Below are 14,106 nucleotides of genomic sequence, written 5' to 3'. Positions count from 1 at the left end.
ACAACTCACAATCACAGAATCCACCATGAATTCTACTGTGTATCAGAGGGTGCTTGAGGATCATGTGAGACCATCTGCACGAAAATTAAAGCTGAAGCGGAACTGGACCATGCAACCGACAATGACCTAAAACATACCAGTAAATCCATCAAGGACTGGCTGAAAACTAAGAAATGGAGAGTCCTGGAATGGCCAAGTCAAAGCCCAGATCTTAATCCCATTGAGATGCTGTGGGGTGACTTGAAATGGGCTGTACATGCAAGAAACCCCAAAAACTTCTCACAACTGAAAGAATTCTGCATTGAGGAGTGGGGCAAACTTTCTTCAGAGTGATGTCAGAGACTGGTAGATCACTACAAGAAGCATCTCACTGCAGTTATTTCAGCCAAAGGGGGTAACACTAGCTATTAGGGGTAGGGTGTCCTAACTTTTTCCTCAGAATATGCATTTTTGTAGAATTACATTTACAGAAGATCTTGAAAAGACTTTTCTTCAGTTTTAATTGTTTAGTTATATTCCTATAATCTCTCAGTATTGTTGAAATTGAGATTAAATAACTGTATATCAAAAAATGTTACACAAATACAGAGGCTTTCATAGGGTGTCCTAACTTTTTCACATGACTGTACCTTCTCTCACAGACACAGCTTTTCTTGTTCAGTTCTGCCCTTTACTTACCACTAACCTTGAGCTCTTATGTGCCTCACCAATAGGATGAGCTCCAATGAACTCTACCATCCTAATAATACATTGCTCTCTCCATTCAGTTCTACCAAACTATCACTTTGAGTTGTTGCAAAAAATGGAAGTACCAGTTCTTAGTGGGGAGAAAGAGTGAGAAGTATGACCAGAAATTAAATACCTATTAGAAATATATTTTAAGTAGAGGAAAATTATAACTTCTAATATGGTAAATTACCTCTTTTCACAGATAGAGCTAGAATCTCACACTGAATAGTGGAATTTCCCAATACCAGGGAAAGAAAGAAGCACTCTTCAAAATCATTCAAAGAGCATCTGAAAAGTGAGAATCCGTGCAGTAGAGAATACTGCATGGGAGAATGCATCACATCTGTATCAGGAATATTCCATGCCCAAAGCAGAAAAAGGTGTTGGGAATGTGGATAGAAAAAGAGAGGAGCACATCCAAAATGGAGAGAACAGTGTTTGAATACAGATCTGAACTGCATGGCATCAGAATCTCAATCCCTTGATAGAGAGAGATGTGGATGAGGTAAGAGTAAGAGATGTGCCCCAAGGTGTAGAGTGGCTAGGGTGTGAAAGACTCTACATGGCAAGTTAACTGCATCCAAAACATAGCCACCAAGAACCAACATTCAAGTGGGAGTGGCAAACAGGATCATTCTGGAGATAAGTCAAATACAATCCAAAACTTAGCCATCAGGTATGGGTAGGAAAGAGTATCATACCATTTTCACCTCAAGATTAGCAGACCAGAAGGAGATATCACACTCACTGATCTGTGAACAGGTCACTGACCTTGAACCCCAACATCCAGATGACTATAATAAACAAGAAGTCCCTGCATTGTGCAACATTCCACTGAAAACCAATCAGACAGGAAACACCCTTCCTGTGCAGTATCATCTTCTCCACATGGAAATCCTCAAGGGAGTAGCACAAGAGGAAGAACTGTAGCAAGCTGAATGTTCATCAACTGTGACCCACGACTCTTTAGCAATATGCAAGACATACCAATAATATACGTGTGAGGACTTGTGTTGATTGGTTGGTCCTGCTCTGAATACAAAACTTAGCCACTGGAACCAACATCTGTGATAAGGGATCCCAAATGAATGGGTGAATTGAAAATTTCGACAGTTCACTCTAAAGCTACAACATCCCCTTGGATAGACACATTCAGAGATGAAGTATCAAACTGAAGGGCATCTGATTTCCACCAGCAGAACATCACCACTCTACAGTCAACTGAAAGTTCCATCAAAAGAAGTTGAAGAGAAGATGTATAGGCCCAATAGTGTTGGATGTTGAAAAAGACACTCCCAGAAAGTTAGGCAGGTAATGGGAAAGACTTTTATAACAGGAAATTCCAACCTCCCAAGCTGCGTATATAAGAAGCAGTTGAGTATGCCATGACAACTCCAGTGAGAAATGAGCTAACAAAAGCCAGATGACTAAGTTACCATATAAGTACAATCCCTCATCATGCTGAAGTCAAGTAAAACTGACCACTCAATAAAAAAACTGATGTATGTAAAACAAGGTTGAAGGGTAAGATGCAAAACTGGTATCCAAACCCATGGTGAACAAACCTAAAATAGCATAAAAGGCATGAAAAATAGGAATGTGTGTATGAATATGAAACATCTACCTTAGGCATCCTCAGTTCTAGAGAAATGGCCCATCAGTATGTGATTGCAGACAACATATTAAAATGATTAAAAAACAAGAGATGATTGGGGCAGGACAGATCATTCAAAAATACTTCAACATGCATTGAATATACATGAGTAATGGATGCACCCTTAAAGGTAGGAGAGAGAAATGATGAGAAGGTGCCAAACAGGAAACATAATAAAGAATGAAATGGCCCAGAATGAGATTAATGAAAACCAAAAAAAAAATTAAATGAAGCATCACAGATCTCCTACATGACCTTCAGTCACAGGAGTAACCCCCTCCTAAAAATGTATAAGTGTATAAAAAAAAAAAAAGAGCTGGCCATAAATCCCAAACAGGAGTGGATGATAAACAATCTTGGTGTAAGACAGTGACTTATCCCAGAAAATCCTAAAAGCAAAGAAGCCAAGTGTGCAAAGAAAGAGCCAAAGACAGCAATCACCCCAATGTGGAAGTAAGAGGAGAGGAGGTATCCCCAAGTATCAAGTAGAACATCTCTCAAAAAAGATCTACAGTGAACAATTCTTGTACAAGAATTAATAGAGGAAGAACTTAGTGAGGGACAGAGTTTCTAAGTGCAGAAAATAAAATAAAAACAGTCCACCTTATGGCAAGCTAAGGGACAATTAACCCAAACCCATGAAGGGCAAGAAATAATGGCCCAACATGAACGATAATGTTTGGAGAAAGAGTGGACAAAACAAATTACTTGAAAACCTGTCTAAATAGGGCTTAGGTAGGCCTAAGAGATTCTGCAGAAGAGGTATGAGAAACAAGGTAAAACCAGGTGGAGGAAAATGTCGAAATTCTAAATTGTCCCAAACAGCTTTAGGAAGAAATTGAACAATATTTGGAGAAGGTTGGGGGGACCCTGGCTCTAGGGCCTTTAACAAATGAAGCATCTAAAATAAACAAATGCTTCACAACTACACTTCCACGTGGGCTAACAACAGACTTATGGCCATGTTGCAAAACATTAAACAAATTTTTTACTAAGCTGTCACTTTAAAAACAAAACAAACACATGCTTTGACTAAGTTTTCTTATTAGCTAAGCCACAGACTTGTGAATGAGCTGCAAAATACTAGTAGTTGAATGTTAAAAGTCAAACATTAAACACATCTCTCAAGAACAACTCGCATCGTCTGCATAGTCATAAGAAGTGAGAGGATTCTCCTATAAGATTACACAACTAGATGGTTATGTAAGTTTAAGCAAATGTGTTAACAGATGTGAAAGTATCCATAAAGTACCAACAATGTAGCAACATATGTTACCCAGTTGAAAAGACGTTTACACAGGACAGACTAGACACGATGAGAAATTGTATACATACCTAACCTTTTATATCATTTGATATCCAGTCCTGAGTCACTGAGCATCAATCACTAAAAAGAGATGAGTCCATTCTAATTGCTGGACCAATCACCTCAAAGTCTATCCATATTAGTCTGAATGTATTATGCTGCAACACCATATAAAAATTCATGTCTCTGGACAATAAGTAGCTGGTTACCCCCAACATCAGAGTGCCATAGCCTCAAAGTTGCTCCAGAAAGTTCCAGTTATTCTAGCTAAGTTCCTGAGATACACAAACAGAAAATGGCAGTTTATAAACACATGCAAGACTTGCACTATACTAATTCCAAGTAAGCTGTAATTGTACTCTCCTTCAACTAACAATACTGCCAAATAATATATGACATATAAAGCAAAAGTTGTTAAAGTCATATAATTAATGTTGACAGGATTAGAAGCATTATGTAACTAACACAAGTTATGGAAAGTGTAAACTTTTAATGAATCAATGTTATTATTTTACATTAATTATAAGCCTTCATATGTTAATCACTGTTAACAAAGTGTACACCTTTTGGAGTAGAACTGGACTTGGTATTGTTTATTCTTTGCTTTACTTGTAAATTTCTTTGAGTTGGTTGACTTCTGTACCCACTCATGACTGTATACCCTAGGTTTTAAATAAATCTATTGTAACTGGTGTCTTGTCGCCACAAATGACGTTCTACCATTTCCACGAAAGAACAGTACTTTACCCAAATTAAATTAATTGTAAAAAGTAGAAAAAAAGTAATTATGAAAATTAAATAGTTTTTATGTTGTAAAATTAAGTATGTACTGACAAAAATTTATTAGAAGTTATTTGTTGGAGAAAACACTATAATTAACCTCATTTACAATTTACGAGTGAAATGAATGACAATGATAAGGCAAAAATAACAGACATGTTCATCCTGATCTCACATTGTAGTACAAAGGAAATTACTAAACTCTATTTGAAAACTGTCACTTTACAATAAGTATTTATAAATCTAACTACAATTATTGAACCCAAACAGCAACAAATAATAGGATAAAAAAAAATTAGAAAATTACAACAGGATAACAGCTTATCTGTCCGAGGTCAACAGACCACAGTCAAAATGTGTGGGACCCCAAACTCAAAGCCCAAAAAGGTCAACTCATACAACTATCAATCTCCTTACACAAGAAAGCTGACAATCCTTCTGTCAAGTATTGCCACATGAAACTTTTAAATGTGCTGAAAGTAAATGAAATTACTTTTCAAAGTGAAAAGAAAAACTCTGGGAAACCAAGTGATAATTTTAAATAAAAAAAAACAAGTCCACTTCATATGAATTCTCAAATGAAATGAAGGAAGAGAGCACAAACAAAAAATGTCATGATAACAGTATAATTATTTGTGAAAATAGGTAAGTTATCACACTAAGTTCCAATTTTCCCCTACTTAAAATATATTTCTGATAGATATTTACCTCTGCTAACATTTACCACCTGTTCTCTCCAATGAAAACCAGTGCTTTTATTTTCTGCCCAAATTTAAAGTGATAGTTTAGGGCAATCAAATAGAGAAGAATCACATGTTTCAGGAGGACGTGTTGCACTCATACCGGTGGAGCATTGTTACATGGTAATTGAAATGTGAGATGCAGTTGAGCCACACTGATAGTGGAGTATGTGGCATACAAAACAATTTTTACATATAGAGGGCAGCACTGAATATGAATAGTTATATCTGTGAGAGAGGTAAGTTACCATAAAAGAATCTAATTTATGAAATATATCAATGAAGTAAGTATTATATGTATAAAATTCTTTATATATAAAAATTATACATGTCAAATGTTCATATCACATATTAAAAACTGATATGTATTAGCTAATTTATATTTCAAGGAAACAGAATTTAAAGCTGAGCAAAACATTTACAAAAATCAATTCATTAGTAACACAAGAAAATAATGAAAATAAAATTATTTTTAACACTTTCAGTAAAGTATTCTGTCAGAAATATGTGTATTTGTGTACGAGTGGTTGAGTGCGTGTTACATGTATGTGCTGTTTATATTGACAACTGTTAAAACAATGTTAGCTGTAACTCAAACATAAAACTTACATCTACTTTTTTAAATTCCAATACTTTAAATGAAAACTTTTAGATACAGTAATTAAATATCAAATGAAATAATTTTACATGCATTTTATTTGTATTAAACTACCCCTAAGGTTATGTTTCACTGAATCAAAGTATATGATGAAGTCTCATTACAACTGAAAAGAGAAACTGTAAATGAAAATATTTATCTGAAACTAAGAATTATGAGCAACATATACCTTCATTTGATTTAAAATCTTTCTGATCATTGTCATACTGAGAGCATTCAAAGCCTTTGGTCGATTTAAAGTCACTATCCCTTTGTTTCCAATTCTCTCCAGAATAACTTCATCTGTAGTCACTGTGCTAAAACTTCTCTGTTTATAATAAGAAAATAATTATAAATTTGCTTACAGAAAATGAATGTCTGTTAAAAGAATTCTATTAACTTAACAATACATATTATACAATCAGATCAAGACAATGTAATATGATAATTAATGATTTTTACTTTGATTCTTTAAGGTATATTGCATGTAAGCTGATCAACTAGTACTTGTGTTATGTCTAATGATATAGCACAAAAAATGTTTTACTTATTTTGCTTTTTTAATGACAATAATACAGTTGCTTTTCAACGTAAAAATGTATATTAATTAGAAACTGTGAATGCTTTAGTGTTAAGATATTCACAGTAATTTCTGAACTAAAAGTTCATATTATCTGTTAGAGTATACATGCTTGTGATCAAAAATAGCAATAAGTGTATGTAAATGAGCAAAAACGTTGCAAAATGACTGTGTAAGGTTTGTTCTTTGAATTTCACACAAAGCTACACAAGGAATATCTATCCCAAATTTAGAAGTGTAAGACTAGAAGGAAGGCAACTAGTCATAACCACCCACTGCCAATGCTTGGGCTACTCTTTTACCCATGAATAGTGCAACTGATTGTCACATTATAATGCCCCTGCAGCCGAGAGGATGAGCATGTTTGGTGCGATGGGGATTTGAAACTGCAACCCTCAGATTACGAGCTGAGTGCCTTAACCTCCTAGCTATGCCGAGCTGACTGTGCAAAGACTTAGTTTTAATTATTTTTCTGATAAGTACTGTTTGTTTTTTTACATTAAACACATGGATATTTTTGATCTACTTAGTACTGCAGTTTTGAACCTATCGACTCTATTCAGCCCAGCAGAATCATTGATGTTAAAGATTAAATTTTAAGAAAACGAGCAAGTTTTTGGCACTTTTACCATATCATGAATAAGTATGAAAACATGTAACTAAGTTATAAAATTGATTTTTTATTTAATGTGGCACCAAAGCAAATAAATCTAAAGAACATATCTGCATAATAAAATAGAAATTTAACTATAAACTTAATGCATGTGATGCAATTCTTTATTAAGATTAGACTTGATAAAAGCTGGGCATACTAGATGATACAATTAATTACTTTCAAGTAGTGATTACACTAATTCGTATCAGGCAAGTTAAACTGATGAAACAAACTTAGTCTGGCTATTTCAACAGTTGATTATTTGAAATTACAATTAAATTGTTACAAAAATAATCAAATAATCAAAATCAGAATTATTACAATTATTTGCCAGTATCACTAATTTTTAACTGCTAACTAGAGAGAAGGCAAGTGGGTGGCAGAACATGTCTCTAAATTTATCATTATTATTTATTTTGCTTGCATGAACCATGGTTTTGAGAAGCACTGGACTAATGAATTAATTTAGTTGTTGATTAATCAATCAGTAAACACTTGTAAACTTAAAAAGCACCTTACATTTTAAGGACAAATATCAAACATTTAAAAAAAGTTTTCTAAAATTTGCAAACTGTTTTGATCTGATTAATTATCTCATCTATGTTTGCCATCAGGGACATAGATCCTGGGGGAATGAAGGGTATACATTAAGATTAGACTTGATAAAAGTCTACCACAATAGTACTTACTACTTCTTATGTTATATAAATACATAGTATTTCCCCAAGTGAAGTGTGACTACTTAATGACGTGTATGGTGCATACAATCATCCCCCCCTACACTTTGGTTTGAGGAATTGTTTTATTACATCACAGGCCTACCAATAGTGTGTATGTTCTTGTGATTCTTGTGTTCTTATCAATCAAGTTACATAATTAGGCCTAGATGTAGGCTTTTTCAGTAGCTAAAATGTACATCTTTAATATAGGCGTGCTTCTAAGCTTTTTGATCTAAGCGACAGTTCGTAAGTATCAGTCAGTAGGCCTAAGTATACATGCAAGTATCGTGGCAACAAGATTACTCTGTGACTGCATGTTTACAGCTCTCAGGTTCACGTAATCAGATTATACCAATTTGCAAATTGAACAGTTCACCTAAGTGGTTGCAAAAATCATACCCACCATCAGGTATAAAAATCTACGCCCCCGTTTGCCATAAGTGTATTACAAAAGGAGTTTAATCACTAAATATTAACAATTGTGATTTTTCAGTTTCTCACACACCAACAAAAACAAGAATTTAAATGAATTATTTCTACGATTAATACTAATTGAATAATGTTCTATATATTTTTTTAAATAGAATATTAAACTTCCTGAACTGATAAGTTGTACATCACGAGAATATTAATTTTGTGTGATTTTACAAGCTTGATTCACGTCAGTGTTTGAAGTGTCATTTTCGACTACTAGTGCGTTTTTTCTTCAGGTTTCAGTGAAGAATTGTTTATTTCATAACTTTATGCCCAAACAAGCATTGGTAAGGAAATTTACTACAAAATCTCAAATGAATAATTACCACACCCATATTTTGTCTTAAATAAGAAATTATTACTTAAGTTGCAATACACTGTATCAGATACAAACTAACATCAGACTTCTGAAAACGCAATTCTAATGTTTCAAGACATTCACAAAACTGTTTTACAGTAATGACTTGATAGCAATATGAAACCCTTAAAACATTCAACAATTTTTTTAACTGAAGGACAATCATAAAACATCACTTCTCAACTTCTTAACTATATCCAGTTTATAAGCTATTGTGATTACTTCCCATGAATTGTATTTTATTGTATATGAACAAAAATATTACATGTAACATAAAAACATACTCTGTTACTGTAGCAACATCACTGGTTTTAATAGTTTTTATGCTAAGTTTCTCTGTCTTGTCATCTTAATAATTAGTAACCTACCAATATGGAAGAAGCCAGTCTTTTCCAACAGAACCTATTATAAAATACACAGTTAAAAAAAATTATTATATCAAAAAATCCATTTTTTTTTCACTAATAGACCATAAATCTTGTTTATTGTGAAGCATTTTTAGTGACATGAGAACAGTAGGAAGTCACTACCATTTTTTACAAATCAAATTTGTATACTAGTACCTACGAAGTATACACACATGCATATACAATTTTGCCACGTGGAGCCTCCATAACTACTTATTCATCCTGGAAGATTGTTTACAGTATATTAGTTTGAGTTGTTAAAGAATATAGCATCTTCATAGCAATTGCTAGTGTGGGATGTGCACCCTAGTGAAGCACAAATGATCTCTTGAGGAGGAATGAACACTAATGGTAAAGAGTGCAATACTGGAAAATTGTTTTAGTACAGTTTTTATTGATGAAAATAATACATATTTACTAGAAAACCCAGAATATTTTAATGCATATCTGTATATTATGTCTCGTCGCTTAATTCACTCATTTAAAAAAATATATGGGGCATAGCTGACAAAAATTTGAGAAATCCTACATTAACACCCTCAATTTAGTTGATAGCACTCAACTGGTGTTCAAGATTTCCTGGATTTGTTTCTGAGCTGAGGAAATAAAAGAAAAAAAGGTTAAAGTACCACAATAGTACTTACTACTTCTTATGTTATTTAAATACATAGTATTTCCCCAAGTGAAGTGTGACTACTTAATGACTTATTTTAAAATTCTGTTGATAGTACTTTAGTGTCTTCATTTTTTTTATATATGTCATATATTGTTATAAAAAGAAAAAACAAACTCAATTTATTCTGTAATTTAGATGTTGATTAGACGCCATATGATGACAAGATCAAAGTTTAATAACACAGACTTAGAAAGTTCTTAATCTTTCGATGTCATATTAAAGTAGTAGATTATAAGTATAAAGTTACAATTGTGTTTAGTCATTAGAGTGAATAAGTCAATATTTTTGTTTCAGCTTGTAATTCACGAGTCAGTGGTCAATTTTAATTACTTGCTTCATCATCTATGAAGTTGTATAATTAAGATTAGTACTGTTGTGAAGTTATGCTCAATGTTAATTTGGACTACAAGTTGCCACAATGTTTAAGCTTGCGAGAACAAAGAAAGAAATCAGGTAATTTTTCAGTGTTATGTGAACTGGAATATTATCCCCACATATTTTAAAACACCATTTTCTATTGTAACAGCCTATTACAACATTTCTGCCTACCATGTACAACAAAACTAAAGTTGAATCCATTAAAATAATTCTAAATCAAATCCTGTTTGCTGAATTTATATCAAATTCTTAAACTAGTTGCTCAGAATAAAGAACTTGCCAAATTTTTACATAATTAAAAAAAAACAAAAAAACATAGCACATATCAATCATCTTCACAACTGTTTGTACAATGCACCTTACACATAAACAATACTAGAAGGTTAATCAACTAACCTTCTGACCATTCTCAGTGTCATTTTGTAATGATTTTATATTAAAACCAACACTAAGATGCCATTAACTCTTCTGAAACAAATACGTGATAGCCAACTTCTAGCTGTTTTTCAGGTAGTGTCTTTAATTGATGTCTGATGTACAGATGAGAAGTTGTAAATCTAGAATATATAAAAATAACCTTGTTTGCATCAAATATACTTAACTTAATCAAACGACAAGAAACTGCTTCTTTTTTACAAGTAAAATATCAATTCCAAATTAAAAACCTAATAAAGCCTTAAGTTAAATATATCAGCTTCATTCTACAAACAAAAATCAAATTTAGCAAATAAATGATTAACACTAAACATAACACTAAACAAGACTCACTTTTGTTTTTTGTTACAGAGACCTACATGTTTGAAGCTACAACTACTATGCTTATCTAGTATCCATTTAAAGCATTTAAAAGTTTTCTGGCGAGCTCTGCAGTTATCATATATAGTTTTTACATACAGATTTATCTTTCTGGCACATTCTGTCCAAATATTTATCTTGACAATGTAATTCAACTACATAACAAAGAACATGTAACCAAGCTTCACTTATGTAGATTTATCATAAAATGTTGAACACATACATACAAAGGAAAAACAAACTATGTACACAACTATATTGTACATACACATACTTGACTGTAAGGTGAGAAACCTAAATGTTAAAACCCAGGATGTTTAGGAATAAATTATGTACACAAATTACAATGGTCTTATATATTTATAGCTTTTTAAGAAAATTACATTCACTAAGGTCTTGTATACAGCCACTTCTAAATTTAGGAGATTGATAAAAATATATATATGGATATTATATATATATATATATATCTTAGGTAAAAGACAAACATTATATTTAATAACTCTTGATTTCACATATCAAATTACAGCAAATAGGTAACTTTCATAAAAGTAAAATAATAAAAACGTAATAGCCCTGATATAATAAAAAAGCAACTAACTGCACTGTCTAACATTATAATCTCATACTGTATTACTGATGCAAACAATTATCAGGACAACCTACTGTTGACAGATTTACTACCATGTGACACTAGGTCATCAGTCAGTGAAAGCAACTATTAAAAACTGTCTATTAAGAATGTACTATTTGTTGGTAGGTATTGATTTTATTAGTTAGATAAAAAGTCAGTTTTTTATTATTCCACAGTGTATATCTTGTGAAAAGTGGCCAATAAGCTTATCAGAAAGTACCTGAAAATCAATGTAGTACTGCTTCATTTTTCAGTTAATCCTCATGAAAAATAATACACTTCAGGTTGTGTATGCTCAACGACACTGCTAACATCATGAGAAAGAATTTATGAAGGACTTATGTGCTGCAAAAATACTTACAAAAAAACTACACCTACTTAATTCAAACGTAGAAATGAATGTACTAAAAAATTACATTTACAATTTATCTGGTTAAAAAGACACAACCTTGTCTCAGAAAATCAAGGGAAAAAATTTTTATCCAGGAAAACAACCTTTTGAAACATTCCTGTTCCGGTAAAACTGGTTGACTTAATTAAAACAATCGGCGTTATTCTGTTGATTTTTGAATACTACTCTGCGTTGTGACTTATGAAAAAACAGGTTGTTACATATTTGTTCAATAGTGAACAAACTTGAGCAACTATGAAAGAATAAAGCGTCCGTTATCATTACATGGTTAAAACAACTTTCACAACGATGAACTTGCTGTGCAAGTAATTCCTGCAGTTAGTTGTTTTTACTGTTACAAGTCACAAGATTCAATTTTCACGCTCTAAACATTCAGGAATTTGATCTTTTGAACTGAGAATATTTTTACTCTCTTGCTTAATAGTCAAATTCTTACATATGTAGCCAACTTGAAAATATAGTAATTCTATATTCATCTCGGCTTCATTTTCTCGTACTTAGTATACTTTTGTTGTTATTAGTCACCAGTGGCCGACTTATGCAGGTGATAACGGGACTGAATTTCTAAGCTTGAGTGAATGAAAGGTCCGTTTTGAGATTTAGTTTTTACAATTTTAATCACAATCATAATATGCGCACCAGAAAAATTCAGCCCCAGGACCTTAATCAACCACGAGTAGTCACAGATAATTAAAATAAACTCAGAAATTTGAACTAACTACCTTACTCTACCTGAAGATCTCCTCCACACACTATAAATTTTAAACACAGTTCGAGTCAGTTACCATTATAATCTAGATCATGTGACTGTGAACTTCGAGCATCGTGCTCAAGTTTGGAATTTTACGGCAGGTGAGACTACAACGATATGTGAGAGTTAAATCAATGGTTTTGAATTAGCGCTTAATTCTACAGCTAAAAAAGAAAACAAATACTGTAATTAAAATAAATTGCATAAAAGCAGATGCCTATTTGCCAGCCCTACCAGTTGATCAGTAAACCAGCTGAAGTATTCAGGTACTGACTTACGTTGATTATTATTTAACTTAAGTGATCGGAAGTCTCTGAAAAGTAGTCAGATGAGGTTATTAAAAATGCTCAGCCTTTTAGGCTTATAATAGAAATATAGACGATTGATTTTTACAATTTACCTAATGCACGACATGTTAATCTATCTGTTCGGTCTCACTGTTAGGCAACAGCCACACATGCTGACTACATGGTATTCTTGTAATATTTTTTCACAAATTAATTTTAAACGAAAGAAGTGCCCCCCAGCGGCTCAGCGGTATGTTTACGGACTTACAAGGCTAAAACTGGGTTTCGATACTCGTGGCGAGCAAAACACAGATAGCCCATTGTGTAACTTTGTGCTTGATTTAAAAACAATAACGAAAGGAGTATCAATTCTATAATTGGTGACTTCCCCAAACGAGAAAAACAACTCTTGAAAAATAACCTGAAGCGAAGATTATTCATATAAAATAATAAGGTTATAACTATGTGTTTTATAGCAAAGCCACATTAGATTATTTGCTGAGGCCGCCGTGAGGAATTCAGCCTCTGATTTTAGCGTTGTAAGTCCGTAGACTTGCCGCTGTACTGGCAAGCTATATCTAATACAGATTGAAATAGACGAAAAGTAATAAAAATGAATATATTTCACACAATAATTTTAGTAGAATTAATATAAACGACAAAATTGTAATATAACTCTATTTGCAAGACACATAAAACTAGTTGTTTGTTTGATGCATTATCAACGATTCCATGTTGATGACATTATAGATAAAACTCTAAATAACCCTTTTAATCGCCACTAACAACTTCTAGTAAACAATGAAAGCATGATGCCATAACTGGCAAAATTTTATATAAACTCAACTAACTACTTGAAGTAGCCAAGAAAAGCCCATTAAACTGTTTCCAAAGCATCAGTTTAGATCAGCAGGACGGCTACAACAAATCACTCTAACAATTGAGTAGGGTAATGGGACGTAACATGCAGTATAGTTTAAAAAATGTTTTTGTATCTACGAAAGGAGAAGTTAGCTAAAGTTTTCCAGTTCTATAGATCAATTCATCACTACAGAGGTGATTCTAAAATTGCTTTTAAATGATTGTAAAAGCTATAAAAGTAGATTATGTGAACTACCATGTGACTTTTTACAT

At 32.8% G+C, this 14,106-nt stretch overlaps 1 protein-coding gene across 9 annotated transcripts in view; it reads right to left on the bottom strand.

The window, feature by feature from the left end:
• Nucleotides 1-13,176, bottom strand: part of LOC143225662 (3-hydroxyisobutyryl-CoA hydrolase, mitochondrial-like) — a 36,570-nt gene extending 23,394 nt beyond the window's left edge. For 3 of the 9 annotated variants that reach the window (XM_076455476.1, XM_076455478.1, XM_076455469.1), the window contains exons 1-4: nt 12,657-12,807; nt 10,490-10,650; nt 9,001-9,034; nt 6,037-6,174 (exon numbers count right to left, since the gene is read on the bottom strand). In XM_076455476.1, the coding sequence (XP_076311591.1) occupies nt 6,037-6,174; nt 9,001-9,034; nt 10,490-10,512 (195 nt within the window). In that variant the 5' untranslated portion in view covers nt 10,513-10,650; nt 12,657-12,807. Of the gene's footprint in view, nt 1-6,036; nt 6,175-9,000; nt 9,035-10,489; nt 10,651-11,742; nt 11,830-12,656; nt 12,808-12,919; nt 13,044-13,085 lie in introns of those variants that run through there. The other 6 variants (XM_076455471.1, XM_076455473.1, XM_076455474.1 and 3 more) reach the window with 6 other exon arrangements.
• Between the last annotated feature and the right edge of the window lie 930 nt (nt 13,177-14,106).

Source organism: Tachypleus tridentatus, chromosome 9 (assembly GCF_004210375.1).
Source record: "Tachypleus tridentatus isolate NWPU-2018 chromosome 9, ASM421037v1, whole genome shotgun sequence".
Lineage (NCBI taxonomy): Eukaryota > Metazoa > Arthropoda > Merostomata > Xiphosura > Limulidae > Tachypleus > Tachypleus tridentatus.
Note: the sequence above shows the minus strand (reverse complement) of the source record. Positions and strands in the feature narration are given on the sequence as shown.